This window comes from Tachyglossus aculeatus, chromosome 25, assembly GCF_015852505.1.
Source record: "Tachyglossus aculeatus isolate mTacAcu1 chromosome 25, mTacAcu1.pri, whole genome shotgun sequence".
Classification (NCBI taxonomy): domain Eukaryota; kingdom Metazoa; phylum Chordata; class Mammalia; order Monotremata; family Tachyglossidae; genus Tachyglossus; species Tachyglossus aculeatus.
This window is the reverse complement of record NC_052090.1, coordinates 15688691-15708111: the sequence shown is the minus strand read 5'-3', so window position 1 is coordinate 15708111 and position 19421 is coordinate 15688691. Positions and strand designations below refer to the sequence as shown.

General features: G+C 47.8%; 2 protein-coding genes across 2 annotated transcripts in view; one reads left to right on the top strand and one right to left on the bottom strand.

The window, feature by feature from the left end:
- Window positions 1-801: 801 nt before the first annotated feature.
- MRPL15 (mitochondrial ribosomal protein L15) lies at window positions 802-13943 on the bottom strand. Its single transcript, XM_038766579.1, has 5 exons — window positions 13826-13943; window positions 8243-8397; window positions 5789-5954; window positions 3232-3355; window positions 802-1364 (listed from the first exon to the last, which is right to left on the bottom strand). The coding sequence occupies exons 1-5, from the start codon at window positions 13931-13933 to the stop codon at window positions 1027-1029; spliced, it is 891 nt and encodes a 296-aa protein (XP_038622507.1). The 5' UTR covers window positions 13934-13943; the 3' UTR covers window positions 802-1026.
- Window positions 13944-17054: 3111 nt separating this feature from the next.
- The window catches only part of LYPLA1 (lysophospholipase 1), a 34134-nt gene continuing 31767 nt past the window's right edge, over window positions 17055-19421 (top strand). Inside the window, exon 1 of the mRNA XM_038766595.1 lies at window positions 17055-17246. Coding sequence (XP_038622523.1) covers window positions 17178-17246 — 69 coding nt within the window. The 5' untranslated portion in view covers window positions 17055-17177. The remainder of the gene's footprint in view (window positions 17247-19421) is intronic.

Sequence of the window (19421 nt, the reverse complement as noted above, 5' to 3'; positions counted from 1 at the left end):
AATTTAAAATGTCTGGCTACAATTAATCAGTGAGCACTTACTGTGTGTAGAGCACTATTTTAAGCACTTGGGAGAGTACAACAGTTGGCAGGTTCATTCTCTACCTACGACAAGCTTACAGTTTAGAGGGGGAGACGGCCATTTAATATAAATTACAGCTACGTACATAACTGCAGTGGGGTTGATGGGGGATGAATGTCAAATGCATAGGTGATGCAGATGGGAGTAGTGGAAATGAAGGCTTAGTTGGGGAAGGCTTCTTGGAGGAGACGTGATTTTAGTAGGGCTCTGAAGGTGGGGAGACTGGTGGTCTGTCATTTATGAACAGGGAGCCCCACTGTCAGGAGGAGAAGAGCAGCCAGAGATAGGAGGAGAACCAGGAGAGGACAGCGTCAGTGAAACCAAGGTTAGATAATGTTTCAATGGCAATGGGTTGGTGGTCACGGTGTCCAAAGCAGCTGAGAGGCCTAGGAGGATTAGGATGAAGTACGGGCTACTGGATTTGGCAAAGTAATCTTGGAGAGGGCAGTTTTTGTGGGGTGTAGGGGGTTAAAACCACATTGGAGGGGATCAAGGACAGGACTGGAAGAGAGGAAGTGTAGACAGCAGCTATAGACATCTCTTAGGAAGTTTGGAAAGGAATGGTGGGAGGGATGGGGTGATAACTGGATGGAGTTGTGGGGTCAAGCAAGGGTTTCTTTTTTTTTTCTTTTAAAGGACGGGATTATGTGAGCAGGTTTGAAAGTAGTGGGAAAGCAGCCACTGTAAAGTAATCAAACAGCTGAAATGCAAGTCCCAAACTGGTGAAACCAACAATGAATCCGTTTATTTAAGTACACTGAAACACCGTAAAATTTAAGAATTCTTTTCTTAAACATGCTGCATTTTCACTTAACAGAGAAAGCAAAAAGGAGAGCAATTATGCAAGAAACTTCTACTATTTCAGGACGATTAATCAGTAGGAGGAACAGCGGAGACGACGCTGAGTAATTCCAGAACTGCTCAGCTGCCCTCTAGACCCAGGATTTAAGAGCTATAGTACTTGAGTAGATTTTGATCTGTAGGCTTCAAGATTTTCTTATCAGCCATATTCACCACCCAGCCTGGAGCAAGGCCAAAGAAAATCTGCCTCGGGTCTTTGCGGGTGCTTAGCATTTTGAACAGTTCATCCTTGGTGATATCTGGCAAAATGTAGCCATACTTCTTGGCTAGCTCAAGTCTGTCTTCAGAAATCTTGGCTGGATCCGCCAGGTAACCCCGAAATCTGGCATCCGTATAGTACGGGACCAACTCTTCTGGGGGGAGCATGCGCTTTGGAATAGGCTTTCCTAACATAAAAAAGGGAACGGGCTTGCAGAGAATTCCTATGAAGAAAATAAAACAGAGAAATCATGATAAAGAAGCTTTATAACGTTTTCTTCAGTTAGTCAATCGAAAGTATTGGGTTGAGCTTAATGTGTGCAGAGCACTGCACTAAGCACTTGGGAGAGTACACTACCATAAGCATGATTCTTGCCTTCAAGGACCACAAAAACCGGCAGGGAAATTCACATTTCAGTGTCCCCAGGGTGAGAACGAAAACGTAACAGATTTGTCTTGGAGGCAACGAGTTGGGAAGTCTACTTTACATATACTGTCCCCTCCCTTTGAGATAGCAAACCACGCAATGTGAGAACAGTATACAGCAAATCTAAGCCGCAAAGGTTTCAAACAAATGCAATGGAAGAGAAAGGCAGATATTAAGCACCGGCTTAGTGACAGTCTGAAAGTATTATTGGAAAACACCGATTACCCTCACAGTCATCTCCTAAGAGATGTAAGGGAATGTACTTCCACTAAAGCTACAACAACACTATTAGAAGTGACAGTAAAATGTGGCACCTACAGCTACTCTCAGAGACAGATCATCTCAGTGACCTACATGGGAGTCTTCTTTTGGGACAACAGCGGGGTATAATTCTCAGGGATACTGTACCTGCTCTCCAATGGGAAGAAATTAACAACCCTACACCTCCACCAGGAAAAAAGTGGAAGTGTATTCCCAATATTTTCAATTTCCAAAATTTACCGACTATTACTCATCACGATTGGTGGGGCTCCCACTTAGGTTGAGAATGTGCCTACGGAGCAGGGAAGACAGATAGGGAAACGGAACTCACAAAGTGACTTTCTGGAGGTTAGAAAGCCAGCACTGGAAATGACCAACCCTGCTCTTAATAACAGCAATACGAACAAGAGAATTTGTTAGGAGTTCATTATATGCTAAGCACCGTGCCCACGTGCTGGGGCAGATAAACGATAATCACGCCAGACACAGTCCCTGTCCCACATGTGGCTCACAGTGGAAGTACCAAGGAGAGCAGGTACTGAATCCCCATTTTTCAGATGAGGGAACTGAGGCCCAGAGCAGTTAAGTGACTTGCCCAAGGTCACAGAGCAGGCAAATGGAAGAGTCAAGATTAGAACCTGGGCCTCCTGACGACCAGTCCTATGCTCTTCCCACTAGGGTCAACCTGCTTATTGTCCACTTTCCTCACTGCACCATGCTATGACTTTTATTATTTCTTTCTTTAAAGAACAAATTGGGCATCCTTCAGTGGTCATAAAAAGTCCAATTTCTAAAGAGTTATTATGGAACAACTTTTTTCTAGTTACACCACAATTAAGTGAGGTGCATCAGACAGGCTCACTGCTCTCTATTATGGGGGGGTGGGGGGAAGTTTGGGTTATTTCATGAATGAAGTGTGGGGCGGGGGGATCTAGTCTTTCATAATCACGAGGTCAAAGGCAAAGAGGGCAACCGACACACCATTCCTCCAAACATCCTTTGGTGCCACTGTTGGAGAGAGAATACTGGGCTGGGTGGACACTGGTTTTTGATCTAGTATGACGCTGCATATCGTCCTGTGTAAAACTGTGAAATAATTTTCAGCTGTGAGGAGCATCTGATTCAGTTTGCTCCACTGTTATGGTGAGCAAGAATGCTGCTGAGAGCAGCCATGCATTTTGCTAAGACACCAACCAATCCTGATCAGGTGCTTTGGTGGATAATAATAATAATAATAATAATAATAATGGCATTTGTTAAGTGCTTACTATGTGCAAAGCACTGTTCTAAGCGCTGGGGGGGGATACAGTGTGAATGTGTGTGGATGTGTGCATGCGTGCACGCATATGCATGCATGCCGGCATTGTATGTTTGAGAGGGAGAAGTTGTGACGGGAACCTTACCTAGGCTTATCGGATCGTAGAAGGAGGTTGTAATAACGCCACCGTTTTTTTCAATTGCAGCAATGGCCAGTTCTGAAGCTAGCTGAACCTCAATATTTACCTTTGCCTTGAAGATATCAGCACCCTGTAACAGACCAAAAGAGAAGCTGACTACGGTCATTGGTCAGAACGAAAACTAAATTGATTTCGATGCACTAGATTTGCTGTGGCTCTTTGGTCCTTTGTCCTCATCTAGGCCAGAACAGGATGAGCATTCCCTGTGTAGAAAGCCCAGCACTTCAGCTAGGATGAAAAAGGGAAAAGAGCAGAGAGTATTTAATAGTTTTAAAAAGGACAAAGATCACATCAAAAATCTAATGAGCATTCTCTGAGTAGAAAGTCCAGCACTTCAGCTAGGATGACAAAGGGAAAAGAGCAGAGAGTATTCAATAGTTTTAAAAAGGACAAAGGTCACACCAAAAAATCTAACTTCATCATCATCATCATCAATTGTATTTATTGAGCGCTTACTGTGTGCAGAGCACTGTACTAAGCGCTTGGGAAGTACAAGTTGGCAACATATAGAGACAGTCCCTACCCAATAGTGGGCTCACAGTCTAAAAGGGGAGACAGAGAACAAAACCAAACATACTAACAAAATAAAATAAATAGAATAGATATGTACAAGTAAATAGAGAAATAAATATGTACAAACATATATACATATATACAGGTGCTGTGGGGAAGGGAAGGAGGTAAGATGAGGGGGATGGAGAGGGGGACGAGGGGGAGAGGAAGGAAGGGGCTCAGTCTGGGAAGGCCTCTTGGAGGAGGTGAGCTCTCAGTAGGGCCTTGAAGGGAGGAAGAGAGCTAACTTCGCACTCAAATCTGTCAATTACAAAACTGAGTAAGATTCCCCTAGTAGAATCGGCAACACATTCTCTGAAATTTTAGCAGCAAATCCCACACAGCTAGCATTCTTCCTGAAATGAAAAATAATGCTGATTAACAGATCCAGGGAGCAGGGTACCACCACATTTTCTATAAAACAGCAGTAGAAATTTGCTTTACTGCAATGGGGGAAAAAGTTTTCTCCTTAGCAAACGCCCGACACCTTTCCTCCATCCACCTGGCCTCACAAATGGATGAATCAGCACTTTACAAACTCAACTAAACCAGTATATGCGGTTTTTACTCTGCACACAGTAATCGTTCAATACGTAACCCAGTTATGCTTAATAAGTAAGCACTTAATAAATGATTATGACCTTTTTTCTGAACATACCATGCTTCTTCTTAGGGTCAGTTCTCCTTTTTCAAACCAATTTTTAATCAGAAAACCTTCACAGTTATTAATGAATACACAGTGCCCTCTAGTGGATAAAATTCATTTATTCACTCATTCATTCAATCATATTTATTGAGCGCTTACTGTGTGCAGAGCACTGTACTAAGCGCTTGGGAGGCACAAGGCGGCAAAATGTTGCTCATCTATAGTAGCACACTGTTATTTGAACCGTGGTCAACTTGGATATGTTCTCTGCCCTAAAGTTAGGTCATCAGTGGTGTTTATTGAGCTCTTACTATGTGCAGAGCACTGTACTGAGCACTTGTGAGGGTACAATACAACCGAATTAGCAGGCACGTTTTCTGCCCATAGCGAGCTTATAGTCTAGAGGGGGAGACAGACATTAGTATGAATAAATAATTTATAATATAAGCTACAAATGAGCACATCGAACTCCGTGCCTGTCTCCGGTCCCATTACCTGGTCAGGGGGTGCATGGAAAGCTGAATCTGGCCTGCCTAGCTCGGGAGCTAAGAAGAATAGAGAAGCAGTGTGGCTCAGTGGAAAAGAGCCCGGGTTCTGGAGTCAGAGGTCATGGGTTCAAATCCTGGCTCCGCCACTTGTCAGCTGTGTGACTTTGGGCAAGTCACTTAACTTCTCTGTGCCTCAGTTCCCTCAGCTGTAAAATGGGGATGAAGACTGTGAGCCCCAGTGGGACAGACTGATCACCTTGTAACCTCCCCAGCGCTTAGAACAGTGCTTTGCACTGCCATTATTATAATCAATCAATTGTATTTATTAAGCGTTTACTGTGTGCAGAGCGCTGTACTAATCATCATAAATACCATATTATTCTTATTACTATTATTATTATGGCATTTGTTAAGCGCTTACTATGTGCCAAGCACTATTAAAAGTGCTGGGGGAGATACAAGGTAATCAGGTTGTCCCACATGGGGCTCACAGTCAATCCCCATTTTACAGATAAGGTAACAGGCACAGAGAAGTGAAGTAACTAGCCCAAGGTCACACAGCAGACAAGTGGCGGGGCCGGGAATAGAACCCTCGTCCTCTGATTCCCAAGCCCGTGCTCTTGTCACTAGGCCATCCTGCTTCTCAACTTCTCCAATGGGTCATGGAGGGGCTTAATTAGTCTGGGCAATCGATCAACTGATGTTTATTGAGTGCTCAGGATCATCAATGTTCTATTGGGCATCTCAGGGTAGGGGTATAAAGACGACCTGCAGATCCAAAACACAAATGGTCCCGGCGGAAGCATTTCCGACCTACCTCCTCTACCAAATGGACCCCGTAGTCTCTCTTCATAGGCTGGATGACCAAGCCCCTCGCATTGACAAGCTGGGTCAAGTCGATTGGTTGAGTAGGATCGATTCGGCCCAAGTCGATAAGGTACTGCAGTCTGTTGAGACTCAGGGGCGGGTACTGACGCCGGAAACTGAAAGCCAGAGGACCATTTCAAATACCAGGCTGAGAGTGAAACACCGAGTCAAACTGATTTTTAAACAGAAGGGAACCAAACGGATAGGAAATGAAGCCCTGAACACAGCCAGAGCAGGCTGGATGCTTGAGTCTTTTTCTTGGACGCTTTAAAAAACAAAACAAGAACCACATGCAGCCTTCCAGCAGTCCTGAAAAAGGTTGCGGCGAGGCCGTGATTAGGTAGAAAACCCACGGCCACCGGCTGCAAAGGCGCCAGACGCGGTGTGAATTCGGGTTCATCCGAAGAATCCACCGTTGCTTTGGGACAGTTGCCAACTAGGCTCGTTGGACCCTTCTGGCTCAGGCGGTGCAGTCAGTAAACGGGCTCTTGGCAACCCAAGTTCTTTTATTTATTTTTTTTAAAACAAGAGAGAGGCTTTTGATCAGCAGAAAGCATTTCCAGTCCTACCCATCCAGCTATCCCAACCCGGACCTGCGGGCCACAGGGAGCCCTCTACTTAAAACTGGAGTGGAAGCTGCAGTCCGTTTTCTTAAAAGGGGGATAATTTCCAGTACATGCTTTCTGAGGATGCTGACTGCAAATGGGATAATCGATCCCTTTCTAAAAGCTCTGCACAAGGCAGGGGCGGCATCCGGGTCAAGTCCACTTGGCTTCCCAGCCGTTAAGCTTGGGGAGGGTGGGGGAGAGGGGTGTAGTGACTCTGATCTTTTCTACCCTGGGGCAGGGAATGAGCTCATAAATTCCTTCTGGGCTCCTGGGGACCAGCGGTAGTGTAGAAGGACACTATGTGTGGCAGCCCCCCAGGAAGTCCAGCCCAACTCGGGCTCTGGGGTCCCGGGGCTTAGCTCAGCCCCGGCCTGATCAGTCGGGAAAATTTAGGCCCTGCCCTAGGACACCAGGGATTCCTGCTGCCAAGTGAAGGCACGGTGGAAGGGGCTCACAGTCAATCCCCATTTTACAGATGAGGTAACAGGCACAGAGAAGTGAAGTAACTAGCCCAAGGTCACACAGCAGACGAGTGGCGGGGCCGGGAATAGAACCCTCGTCCTCTGATTCCCAAGCCCGTGCTCTTGTCACTAGGCCATCCTGCTTCTCAACTTCTCCAGTGGGTGATGGAGGGGCTTAATTAGTTTGGGCAATCGATCAACTGATGTTGTTTATTGAGTGCTGAGGATCATCAATGTTCTATTGGGCTTAGTACAGTGCTCTGCACACAGTAAGCGCTCAATAAATACGATTGATTGATTGATTAAAGAATACCTGCATAAAGCACTGCAGGGCTGGTGTGAATACAAAAGTACTTGTGTACGCTCCCTGTGAGCAAGGTGTGTGTCACTGCTTTCATTTATTCATTCATTCATTCAATCACATTTATTGAGCGCTTACTGTTTGCAGAGCACTGCACTAAGCGCCCAAGAATCTCATACAGTGCCCACCACCAAATGAGAGTTCAACAAATACTGTAGTGAGAGAATGGAACCAGCCACAGTTGCTTCTAGTATCAACCTGAAAAATCTTATTTTTTTTTTAAGTTTTGTCCACATTTTTTAAGTTTTGTTTTCAAGCTAGAGCTCCATTTAAGAAATGTTTGTAATCATAAAGCTTTTGGGAAACTCAGAAGCCACGAAACCTAACTTCCAGGGGACTATATTCCCCTAAGCTCCTCTTCCTTCTCTCCAGTTTCTAAAGCATTAACATAATGGTAATTGCCAGAAGAATCAGTGCTGGTTTCCATTGCTTTGCCGACCCTTGGTCTTTCCTGTGGCTAATTATAAAGAGCTAAACTTAAGGTAGTCAAGGAACAAAACCATTTCAGAATTTTAGACTATAAGAACCTTGAGGATAGGGGCAAAAATCTTTTTCATTTTACCAAAAAAAAAAAAAAAAAACCAACACAAAAAACCCCCCAAAAAACAACCAAAAACCCCAAACCTCACCAAATCTACAAAAACTTTCCTTGGTCCACCCCACCTGAACCAATATCTTACTTTAAGGCACTGCATTTAACGACACTGAGCCACAGAATGACTTAAATCACTTCTATTTTCTTCCTGTCTCACCAAAAGGGATCTCTTTGGATCCCTAGCAGTGGCCAGTGCTAATCTGCGTGGCTGGATTAAAAATGAAGCATAGGGCTAATGTCAGGCCTGCGGACCTCCATGTCTAGCCAACTGTTACACTGGACTAACTCTGTATTTATGAAACAGCTAAAGAACTTTTCATTTTCACTACAAAAAAAAAGCACGAGAGAGTTGCATTTCAATTTAAATAAGTCAACTTACCTGTGTCCTTCATTGAAGCCATATTTTGGGATACGTAGGTAAAACGGCGTCTGACCCCCCTCAAAGCCTAAACGGGGACGGTTTCCTCTCTGCCTCTGACCTTTATGACCTCTGCCACATTTTCTACCTCTTCGCCGCCCTCTTCTTCGTCTCTCCTTGAAGGTGACAAAAATAGGTGCCAGTTTAATATGTTTGAAAACATTTTATTTGTGCTTTTTTTGTCAACTGATCCTCCCAACCGCCCAAGACACCTTTGTTTTTACCTTACCTTTAAAAAGAAAGTCTTGCCTAATCAGTCTAATCCACTATTTGATGCTTTGTGGATATAATAATTAAATCAACAGGGCAGTCTCGATCCTCACGGATCAGCACTCTTCCCCACTCAAAATTACAAGTGCCATAGGAATGCAATGTAAATTGGATGGAAGGAATTTATTGCCCATCATCATCAATGGCACTTATTGAATGCTTACTATGTGCAGAGCACTACACTAAGTGCTTGGGCACTACAATAAAACAGAGTTGGCAGACACGTTCCCTGCCCACAACTAGCTTACAGTGTACAGTGGGAGGGTGCAGACATTAATACAAGTAAATAATTTATATCATTTAAAATATATTACTTTTAAAGTTGAGTATTGCTGTCATCAGTCCAGGGAACTATCCCACCATTTGTTCAATAGAGCAGCCTTACTGGGTACACTCAGATAAGTACCATGTCATTGGCTTTCCCATTGCTTTGGCTAAAATACAGAATTAGGTGACTTTCAGACAAATCAGTTGTTCAGATGCAGCATGATGCGAGATTGGAAGAAAGGGTTCAGGGTAACAGATCAAAAGAAAAGTTGACTACGGTCATTGGTTAGAACTAAAATTATATTGATTTCGATGTACTAGATTGGCTGTGGCTCTTTGGTCCTTTGTCCTCATCTAGGCCAGAACAGGATGAGCATTCTCTGTGTAGAAAGCCCAGCACTTCAGCTAGGGTGACAAAGGGAAAAGAGCAGAAAGCATTTAATAGTTTTAAAAAGGACAAAGGTCACATCAAAAATCTAATGAGCATCCTCTGTGTAGAAAGCCCAGCACTTCAGCTAGGATGACAAAGGGAAAAGAGCAGAGAGTATTTAATGGTTTTAAAAAGGACAAAGGTCACACCAAAAAATCTAACTTCGCACCAAACACCGACAAGACGAGGGTGGCTTAGTGGAAAGAGCCCAGGCTTGGGAGTCAGAGGATGTGAGTTCTAATTCCAGCTGTGTGACCTTGGGCAAGTCACTTAACTTCTCTGTGCCTCAGTTACCTCACCTGTAAAACGGGGACTGACTGTGAGCCCCCCGTGGGGCAACCTGATCACCTTGCATCCCCCCAGCGCTTACAACCGTGCTTTGCACATAGTAAGCGCTTAATGCCATCATTATTATTATTACTTGTCTGCCGTGTGACCTTGGGGAAGTCACTTAACTTCTCTGTGCCTCAGTTGCCTCATCTGTAAAATGGATATGAAGACTGTGAGCCCCATATTTGTCTGCCGTGTGACCTTGGGTAAGTCCCTTAACTTCTCTGTGCCTCAGTTGCCTCATCTGTAAAATGGATATGAAAACTGTGAGCCCCATGTGGGACAACCTAATTACCTTGTATCTACCCCAGTGCTTAGAACAGTGCTTGGCATGTAGTGTGTGCTTAACAAATACCATCATTATTATTACTATTCGGTGGGGCTTACTGGAAAGAGCCCGGGCTTGGGAGTCAAAGGACATGGGCTCTAATCCCGGCTCCGCCGCTTGTCTGCTGTGTGGCCTTAGACAACTCACTTCACTTCTCTGTGCCTCAGTTGCCTCACCTGTAAAATGGGGATTAAAGTGTGAGCCCCACATGGGACAACCTGATTACCCTGTATCTATCCCAGTGCTTAGAACAATGCTTGGCACATAGTAAGGGCTTAACAGATACCATCTTTATTATATTATTAAGGGGAGGAGACGGGATTAGAACCCACGACCTCAGACTCCAAACCCGGGCTCTTTCCATTGGACTACACTGCTTCTCTAAGGAGAAGGGGGAAGGGGGGCGTGGTCATAATAATAACAACGAAGGCATTTGTTAAGCGCTTACTATGTGCCAGGCACTGTTCTAAGCGCTGGGGTAGATACAGGGTAATCAGGTTGTCCCACATGGGGCTCACACTTTTTAATCCCCCTTTTACAAATGAGGTCACTAAGGCCCAGAGAAGTGAAGTGACTTGCCCAAGGTCACGCAGCGGACAAGTGGCGGAGCCGGGATTATTCATTCATTCATTCCATCGTATTTATTGAGCGCTTACTGTGTGCAGAGCACTGCGCTAAGCGCTCGGGAAGCCCAAGTCGGCAACATATAGAGCCGGTCCCTACCCAACAGCGGGCTCACAGTCTAGAGAAGCAGCGTGGCTCAGTGGAAAGAGCCCGGGCTTTGGAGTCAGAGGTCATGGGTTCGAATCCCGGCTCCGCCAATTGTCAGCTGGGTGACTTTGGGAGAGTCACTTCACTTCTCTGTGCCTCAATTACCTCATCTGTAAAATGGGGATTAAAGCTGTGAGCCCCCCGTGGTACAACCTGATTACTTTGTAACCTCCCCAGCGCTTAGAGCAGTGCTTTGCACATAGTAAGCGCTTAACAAATACCATCATTATTATTATTCTGTGCCTCTGTGACCTCATCTGTAAAATGGGGGTTAAAACTGCGAGCCCCCCGTGGGACAACCTGAACGCCTTGTAACCTCCCCAGCGCTTAGAACAGTGCTTTGCACATAGTAAGCGCTTAACAAATACCATTATTATTATTATTATTATTATCATTCTATGCCTCAGTGACCTCATCTGTAAAATGGGGATTAAAACTGTGAGCCCCCCGTGGGACAACCTGATCGCCTTGTAACCTCCCCAGCGCTTAGAACAGTGCTTTGCACATAGTAAGCGCTTAACAAATACCATTATTATTATTATTATTATCATTATTCTGTGCCTCAGTGACCTCATCTGTAAAATGGGGATTAAAACTGTGAGCCCCCCGTGGGACAATCTGATCGCCTTGTAACCTCCCCAGCGCTTAGAACAGTGCTTTGCACATAGTAAGCACTTAACAAATACCATCATCATCATTATTATTATTATTCTGTGCCTCAGTGACCTCATCTGTAAAATGGGGATTAAAACTGCGAGCCCCCCGTGGGGCAACCTGATCGCCTTGTAACCTCCCCGGCGCTTAGCACAGGGCTTGGCACATAGTAAGCGCTCAATAAATGCCATCATTATTATTATCTTTATTAGAAACGGGCTCGCGTCTCTGCTGGGTGACCTTGGGCAGGTCACTTCACATCTCCGCGCCTCAGCTCCCTCGTCTGTAAAATGGGGATGGAGATTGGGAACCCCACGTGGGACAACCTCGTCACTTTGTAACCCCCCCACCAGCGCTTAGCACAGTGCTTGGCACATAGTAAGCGCTCAATAAATGCCATCATTATTATTATGTTTATTAGAAACGGGCTCACGTCTCTGCTCGGTGACCTTGGGCAGGTCACTTCACATCTCTGCGCCTCAGCTCCCTCGTCTGTAAAATGGGGATGGAGACTGGGAACCCCACGTGGGACAACCTCGTCCCTTTGTAACCCCCCCAACAGCGCTTAGAACAGTGCTTTGCACATAGTAAGCACTTAACAAATACCACCATCATTATTATTATTATTCTGTGCCTCAGTGACCTCATCTGTAAAACGGGGATTAAAACTGCGAGCCCCCCGTGGGACAACCTGATTGCCTTGTAACCTCCCCAGCGCTTAGAACAGTGCTTGGCACATGGTAAGCGCTCAATAAATGCCATCATTATTATTATCTTTATTAGAAACGGGCTCACGTCTCTGCTGGGTGACCTTGGGCAGGTCACTTCACATCCCCGCGCCTCAGCTCCCTCGTCTGTCAAATGGGGATGGAGACTGGGAGCCCCCCGTGGGACAACCTCATCACTTTGTAACCCCCCACCAGCGCTTAGAACAGTGCTTTGAACATAGTAAGCGCTTAACAAATACCACCATCATTATTATCCTTATTCTGTGCCTCAGTGACCTCATCTGTAAAATGGGGATTAAAACTGCGAGCCCCCCGTGGGACAACCTGATCGCCTTGTAACCTCCCCAGCGCTTAGAACAGTGCTTGGCACATGGTAAGCGCTCAATAAATGCTGTCATTATTATTATCTTTATTAGAAACGGGCTCGCGTCTCTGCTGGGTGACCTTGGGCAGGTCACTTCACATCTCCGCGCCTCAGCTCCCTCGTCTGTCAAATGGGGATGGAGACTGGGAGCCCCACGTGGGACAACCTCGTCACTTTGTAACCCCCCCACCAGCGCTTAGCACAGTGCTTGGCACATAGTAAGCGCTCAATAAATGCCATCATTATTATTATGTTTATTAGAAACGGGCTCACGTCTCTGCTCGGTGACCTTGGGCAGGTCACTTCACATCTCTGCGCCTCAGCTCCCTCGTCTGTCAAATGGGGATGGAGACTGGGAGCCCCCCGTGGGACAACCTCATCACTTTGTAACCCCCCACCAGCGTTTAGAACAGTGCTTTGAACATAGTAAGCGCTTAACAAATACCACCATCATTATTATTCTTATTCTGTGCCTCAGTGACCTCATCTGTAAAATGGGGATTAAAACTGCGAGCCCCCCGTGGGACAACCTGATCGCCTTGTAACCTCCCCGGCGCTTAGAACAGTGCTTGGCACATAGTAAGCGCTCAATAAATGCCACCATTATTATTATCTTTATTAGAAACAGGCTCGCGTCTCTGCTGGGTGACCTTGGGCAGGTCACTTCACATCTCTGCGCCTCAGCTCCCTCGTCTGTCAAATGGGGATGGAGACTGGGAGCCCCCCGTGGGACAACCTCATCACTTTGTAACCCCCCACCAGCGCTTAGAACAGTGCTTTGAACATAGTAAGCGCTTAACAAATACCACCATCATTATTATCCTTATTCTGTGCCTCAGTGACCTCATCTGTAAAATGGGGATTAAAACTGCGAGCCCCCCGTGGGACAACCTGATCGCCTTGTAACCTCCCCAGCGCTTAGAACAGTGCTTGGCACATAGTAAGCGCTCAATAAATGCCACCATTATTATTATCTTTATTAGAAACGGGCTCGCGTCTCTGCTGGGTGACCTTGGGCAGGTCACTTCACATCTCCGTGCCTCAGCTCCCTCGTCTGTAAAATGGGGATGGAGACTGGGAGCCCCACCTGGGACAACCTCGTCACTTTGTAACCCCCCCACCAGCGCTTAGCACATAGTAAGCGCTCAATAAATGCCATCATTATTATCATGTTTATTAGAAACGGGCTCATGTCTCTGCTGGGTGACCTTGGGCAGGTCACTTCACATCTCTGCGCCTCAGCTCCCTCGTCTGTAAAATGGGGATGGAGACTGGGAGCCCCACGTGGGACAACCTCGTCCCTTTGTAACCCCCCCCACCAGCGTTTAGCACAGTGCTTGGCACATATTAAACACTTAAATACCAACATAATTATTATTATGATGATGATGGTGATGATTACCGGTTTCTTGGAGCCGGGGCTGGGTCTGAGGTTGGCCAGGGTGACGCGCGGCAGGGCGCGCAGCAGGTCGAGGGCCTCGGCCCCGCCGCCCCTCAGGGGGCCCGCCATCACTCCAGCGCACGCGCGCGCGCGCGCGCGCGCACGGACGGCCAGGCACGTACGTACGCGCGCGTCCACGCGCGCCCCCTCTCCGGACGGCAGGCCGCGCTGCTTTACGGCCGAGGCCCCGGCTCTGTGGCGCGGCACGACACTGCGCGACGGCGCGGTTTCCGGCCCCCGCCCCTCGGAGGGGCCCCTGAGGCCGAGGGCGCGCGCGCGCGCGCGCCGCCCGTCCCCGCCTCTTCGGCCTTTTTCTTTCTTTTCTTTTTTCTTTACCTTTCTTTCTTTCTTTCTTTCTTTCTTTCTTTCTTTCTTTCTTTCTTTCTTTCTTTCTTTCTTTCTTTCTTTCTTTCTCTCTTTTTCTTTCTTTCTTTCTCTCTCTATCTCTCTTTCTCTCCCTTTCTTTCTCTCTTTCTTTTTCTTTCTCTCTTTCTCCCTTTCTTTCTTTCTCTCTCTCTTTCTCTCTTCCTTTCTTTCTTTCTCTCTCTCTTTCTTCCTTTCTTTCTTTCTCCCTCTCTTTCTCTCTTCCTTCCTTTCTTTCTTCCTTTCTTTCTATCTCTCCCTTTCTTCCTTCCTTTCTTTCTTTCTCTTTCTCTCGCTTTCTTTCTCTTTCTTCCTTCCTTTCTTTCTCCCTTTCTTTCTCTGTCTCCCTTTCTTACTTTCCTTCTTCCTTTCTCTCTCTCTTTCTTTCTTCCTTTCTCTTTCCCCCTTTCTTTCTTTCTTTCTCTCTCTTCCTTTCTTTCTTTCTTTCTCTCTCTTCCTTTCTTTCTTTCTTTCTCTCTCTCTTTTTCTTCCTTCCTTCCTTTCTTTCTCTCTCTCTCTCTCTTCCTTTCTTTCTTTCTTCCTTTCTTTCTCTCTCTTCCTTTCTTACTTTCTTTTTCTTTCTTTCTTTCTCTCTTTTTCTTTCTTTCTTTCTCTCTCTTTCTCTATGTCTCTTTCTCTCCCTTTCTTTCTCTCTTTCTTTTTCTTTCTTTCTTTCTCTCTTTCTCCCTTTCTTTCTTTCTTTCTCTCTCTCTTTCTCTCTTCCTTTCTTTCTTTCTCTCTCTCTTTCTCTCTCTCTTTCTTTCTTTCTTTCTCCCTCTCTCTCTTCCTTCCTTTCTTTCTTCCTTTCTTTCTATCTCTCCCTTTCTCCCTTCCTTTCTTTCTTTCTCTTTCTCTCACTCTTTCTTTCTCTCTTTCTTCCTTCCTTTCTTTCTCTCTCTCTCTCTCTTTCTTCCTTCCTTTCTTTCTCCCTTTCTTTCTTTCTCTGTCTCTCTTCCTTTCTTACTTTCCTTCTTCCTTTCTCTCTCTCTTTCTTCTTTTCTTTCTCCCTTTCTTTCTTTCTTTCTTTCTTTCTTTCTCTCTTCCTTTCTTTCTCTCTCTCTTTTTCTTCCTTCCTTTCTTTCTCTCTCTCTCTCGTTCTTTCTTCCTTTCTTTCTCTCTTTCTTCCTTTCTCTCTTTCTCCCTTTCTTTCTCTCTTTCTCTCTCTTCCTTTCTTACTTTCTTTCTTTCTCTCTTTTCTCTCTCTCTCTTTCTTCCTTCCTTCCTTCCTTTCTCCCTCTCTTTCTCTCTTCCTTCCTTTCTTCCTTTCTTTCTATCTCTCCCTTTCTTCCTTTCTTCCTTTCTTTCTCTTTCTCTCGCTTTCTTTCTCTCTTCCTTCCTTTCTCTCTCTCTTTCTTCCTTCCTTTCTCCCTTTCTTTCTTTCTCTGTCTCTCTTCCTTTCTTACTTTCCTTCTTCCTTTCTCTCTTTCTTTCTTCCTTTCTCTTTCTCCCTTTCTTTCTTTCTTTCTCTCTCTTCCTTTCTTTCTTTCTTGCTCTCTCTCTTTTTCTTCCTTCCTTTCTTTCTCTCTCTCTCTCTTCCTTTCTTTCTTCCTTTCTTTCTCTCTCTCTCTCTCTTCCTTTCTTTCTTCCTTTCTTTCTCTCTTTCTTTCTTTCTTCCTTTCTCTCTCTCTCTTCCTTTCTTACTTTCTTCCTTTCTCTCTTTCTCTCTCTCTCTTTCTTTCTTCCTTTCTTTCTTCCTTCCTTTCTTCCTGAGTAAGCACTCAGTAAATACTACTGAATGAATGAAGTGGCAGCACCAGGATCAGACCCTAAGGAATTATTTATATTAATGCCTGTCTCCCCCTCTAGACTGTGAGCTCACTGTGGGCAGGAGTGTGTCTGTTTGTTGTTATAGTGTACTCTCCCAAGAGCTTAACACAGTGCTCAGCACACGGGAGGCGCTCAGTACACAGTAACCGCTCAGCTCGCTGTGGGAGGAGAGGCGGGAGGCGAGGCCTCCGCGCACGCGCAGAAGTGAGAAGGTGCGGCCTCTGCGCACGCGCAGGGATGGCGGGAGGTGTGGCCGCCGCGCACGCGCAGAGGTGGGAAGGTGTGGCCTCCGCGCACGCGCCGGGGTGGCGGGAGGTGTGGCCTCCGCGCACGTGCAGGGGTGGCGGGAGGTGTGGCCTCCGCGCACGCGCAGAGTTGGGAGGATGCGGCCTCCGCGCACGCGCAGGGGTGGGGGCGGAAGGCGTGGCCTCAGCGCACGCGCAGAGGTGGGAAGGTGTGGCCTCCGCGCACGCGCAGAGGTGGGAAGGTGCTGCCTCCGCGCACGCGCAGAGGGTGTGGGGTGTGTGGCCTCTGCCCACGAGAAGGGGCGGGGGAGCGGGAGGCGTGGCCTCCGCGCACAAGCAGGTGTGGAGGGGCGGGAGGCGTGGCCTCTGCGCACGAGCAGAGGTGTGAAGGTGTGGCCTCCGCGCACGCGCAGAGGGTGCGGGGCGTGGCTTCCTCTCACGATTAGGTGTGGGGGAGGCGGGAGGCGTGGCCTCCGCACACGCGCCGCGGTGGACGGGCGGGAGGTGCGGCCTCCGCGCACGCGCAGAGGTGGGAAGGTGTGGCCTCCGTGCACGCGCAGAGGGTGTGGGCTGTGGCCCTCGCTCACGATGAGGGGTGGGGGGGCGGGAGGCGTGGCCTCCGCGCACGCGCAGAGGCGGGAAGGTGTGGCCTCCGCGCACGCGCAGAGGGTGTGGGGCGTGGCTTCCTCACGAGTAGAGGTGGGAAAGTGTGTGTGTGTGTGTGTGTGTGTGTGTGTGTGTCCGCGCACGCGCAGGGGTGGGGAGGCGTGTCCCCCGCGCACGCGCACTGGCGGGTGGGCGGGCGGGCGAGGGAGTCCGGGGCGCGGCGGTCGCATGCCCGCAGTCGCGAGCCGCCCGCCCCGAGCCCGCCGCCCTCAGCGCCTTCTCCTCCTCCTCCTCCTCCTCTTCCTCCTCCTCCTCCCTTCCGGTTCCGACGCATGTGCGGCAATAACATGTCCGCCCCGCTCCCCGCCATCGTCCCCGCCGCCAGGAAGGCCACCGCTGCGGTGAGGAGGGCGGCCCGGAGGGAGGGAGGGCGGCCCGGAGGGCGGGTGGTCCTACCCTTCGGCCCCCGGTGGGGGGCGCGCGCGGGCGGGGGGGCGCGCATGCGCGCGCACGCCGGGGAGCGGCCCCCCCCCCCGCTGCCGCCGCCTTCTGCGCTCGTTCATTCATTCATTCATTCATTCATTCATTCCTTCATTCCTCTTTTCTGTGTCCGCTGTGTGACTTGGGGCAAGTCGCTCCCCCTCTCTGGGCCTCTCAGCTCCCTCCTCCCTCATCGGAGAAGCAGCGTGGCTCGGGGGAAAGAGCCCGGCCGGGGGAGTCGAGAGGTCATGGGTTCATTCATTCATTCATTTCATTCATTCCATTCATTCAGTCGTACTTAATCAATCGCATTTATTGAGCGCTTACTGTGTGCAGAGCACTGTGCTAAGCGCTTGGGAAGTACAAGTTGGCAACATACAGAGACAGTCCCTGCCCAACAGCGGGCTCACAGTCTAGAAGGGGGAGACAGACGACAAAACAAAACATAGTAACAAAATAAAATAAATAGAATAGATTATGTACAAGTAAAGTAAATAGAGTAATAAATATGTACAAACATAGATACATATATACAGGTGCTGTGGGGAAGGGAAGGAGGTAAGATGGGGGGGATGGAGAGGGGGACGAGGGGGAGAGGAAGGAAGGGGCTCAGTCTGGGAAGGCCTCCTGGAGGAGGTGAGCTCTCAGCAGGGCCTTGAAGGGAGGAAGAGAGCGAGCTGGGCGGATGGGCAGAGGGATTGGGGGCATTCCGGGCCCGGGGGGTGACGTGGGCCGGGGGTCGATGGTGGGACAGGCGATAAATTTTTATTTATTTTACTTGTACATAATCTATTCTATTTATTTTATTCTGTTAGTATGTTTGGTTTTGTTGTCTGTCTCCCCCTTCTAGACTGTGAGCCCACTGTTGGGTAGGGACTGTCTGTATGTGTTGCCAACATGGACTTCCTAAGCGCTTAGTATAGTCCTCTGCACACAGTAAGCGCTCAATAAATACGATTGATTGAGAACGAGGCCCGGTGAGGAGATCAGCGGCGGAGGAGCGGAGGGTGCGGGCTGGGCTGGAGAAGGAGAGAAGGGAGGTGAGGTAGGAGGGGGCGAGGGGATGGCCAGCCTTGAAGCCCAGGGTGAGGAGTTTCTGCCTGATGCGCAGGTTGATTGGGAGCCACTGGAGATTTTTGAGGAGCAGCGTGGCTCCCGGCCTTGGGAGGCAAGAGGAAATGGGCTCATTCGTTCACTCATTTCATTCATTCCATTCATTCAGTCGTACTTACTGAGCGCTCACCGTGTGCAGAGCACTGGACTAAGCGCTTGGGAAGTCCAAGGTGGCAACACAGAGAGCCGGTCCCTACCCAACAGCGGGCTCACAGGCTAGAAGGGGGAGACAGACAACAAATCATATTATTAACAAGATAAAATAAATAGAATTCATTCATTCAGTCGTATTTATTGAGCGCTCACTGTGTGCAGAGCACTGGACTAAGCGCTTGGGAAGTCCAAGTTGGCAACACAGAGAGCCGGTTCCTACCCAACAGCGGGCTCACAGGCTAGAAGGGGGAGACAGACAACAAAACATATTAACAAAATAAAATAAAGAGAATTCATTCATTCAATCGTATTTATTGAGCGCTTACTGTGTGCAGAGCACTGGGCTAAGCGCTTGGGAAGTCCAAGTTGGCAACATAGAGAGCCGGTCCCTACCCGAACAGCGGGCTCACAGTCTAGAAGGGGGAGACAGACAACAAAACATATTAACAAAATAAAAAATAAATAGAATTCGTTCATTCAATCGTATTTATTGAGCGCTTACTGTGTGCAGAGCACTGGGCTAAGCGCTTGGGAAGTCCAAGTTGGCAACATAGAGAGCCGGTCCCTACCCGAACAGCGGGCTCACAGTCTAGAAGGGGGAGACAGACAACAAAACATAGTAACAAAATAAATAGAATTCATTCATTCAGTCGTATTGAGCGCTCACTGTGTGCAGAGCACTGGACTAAGCGCTTGGGAAGTCCAAGTTGGCAACATAGAGAGACGGTCCCTTCCCAACAGCAAGCTTACAGTCTAGAAGGGGGAGACAGACAACAAAACATATTAACAAAGTATAATAGAATAAATATGTGCAAGTAAGATATATAGAG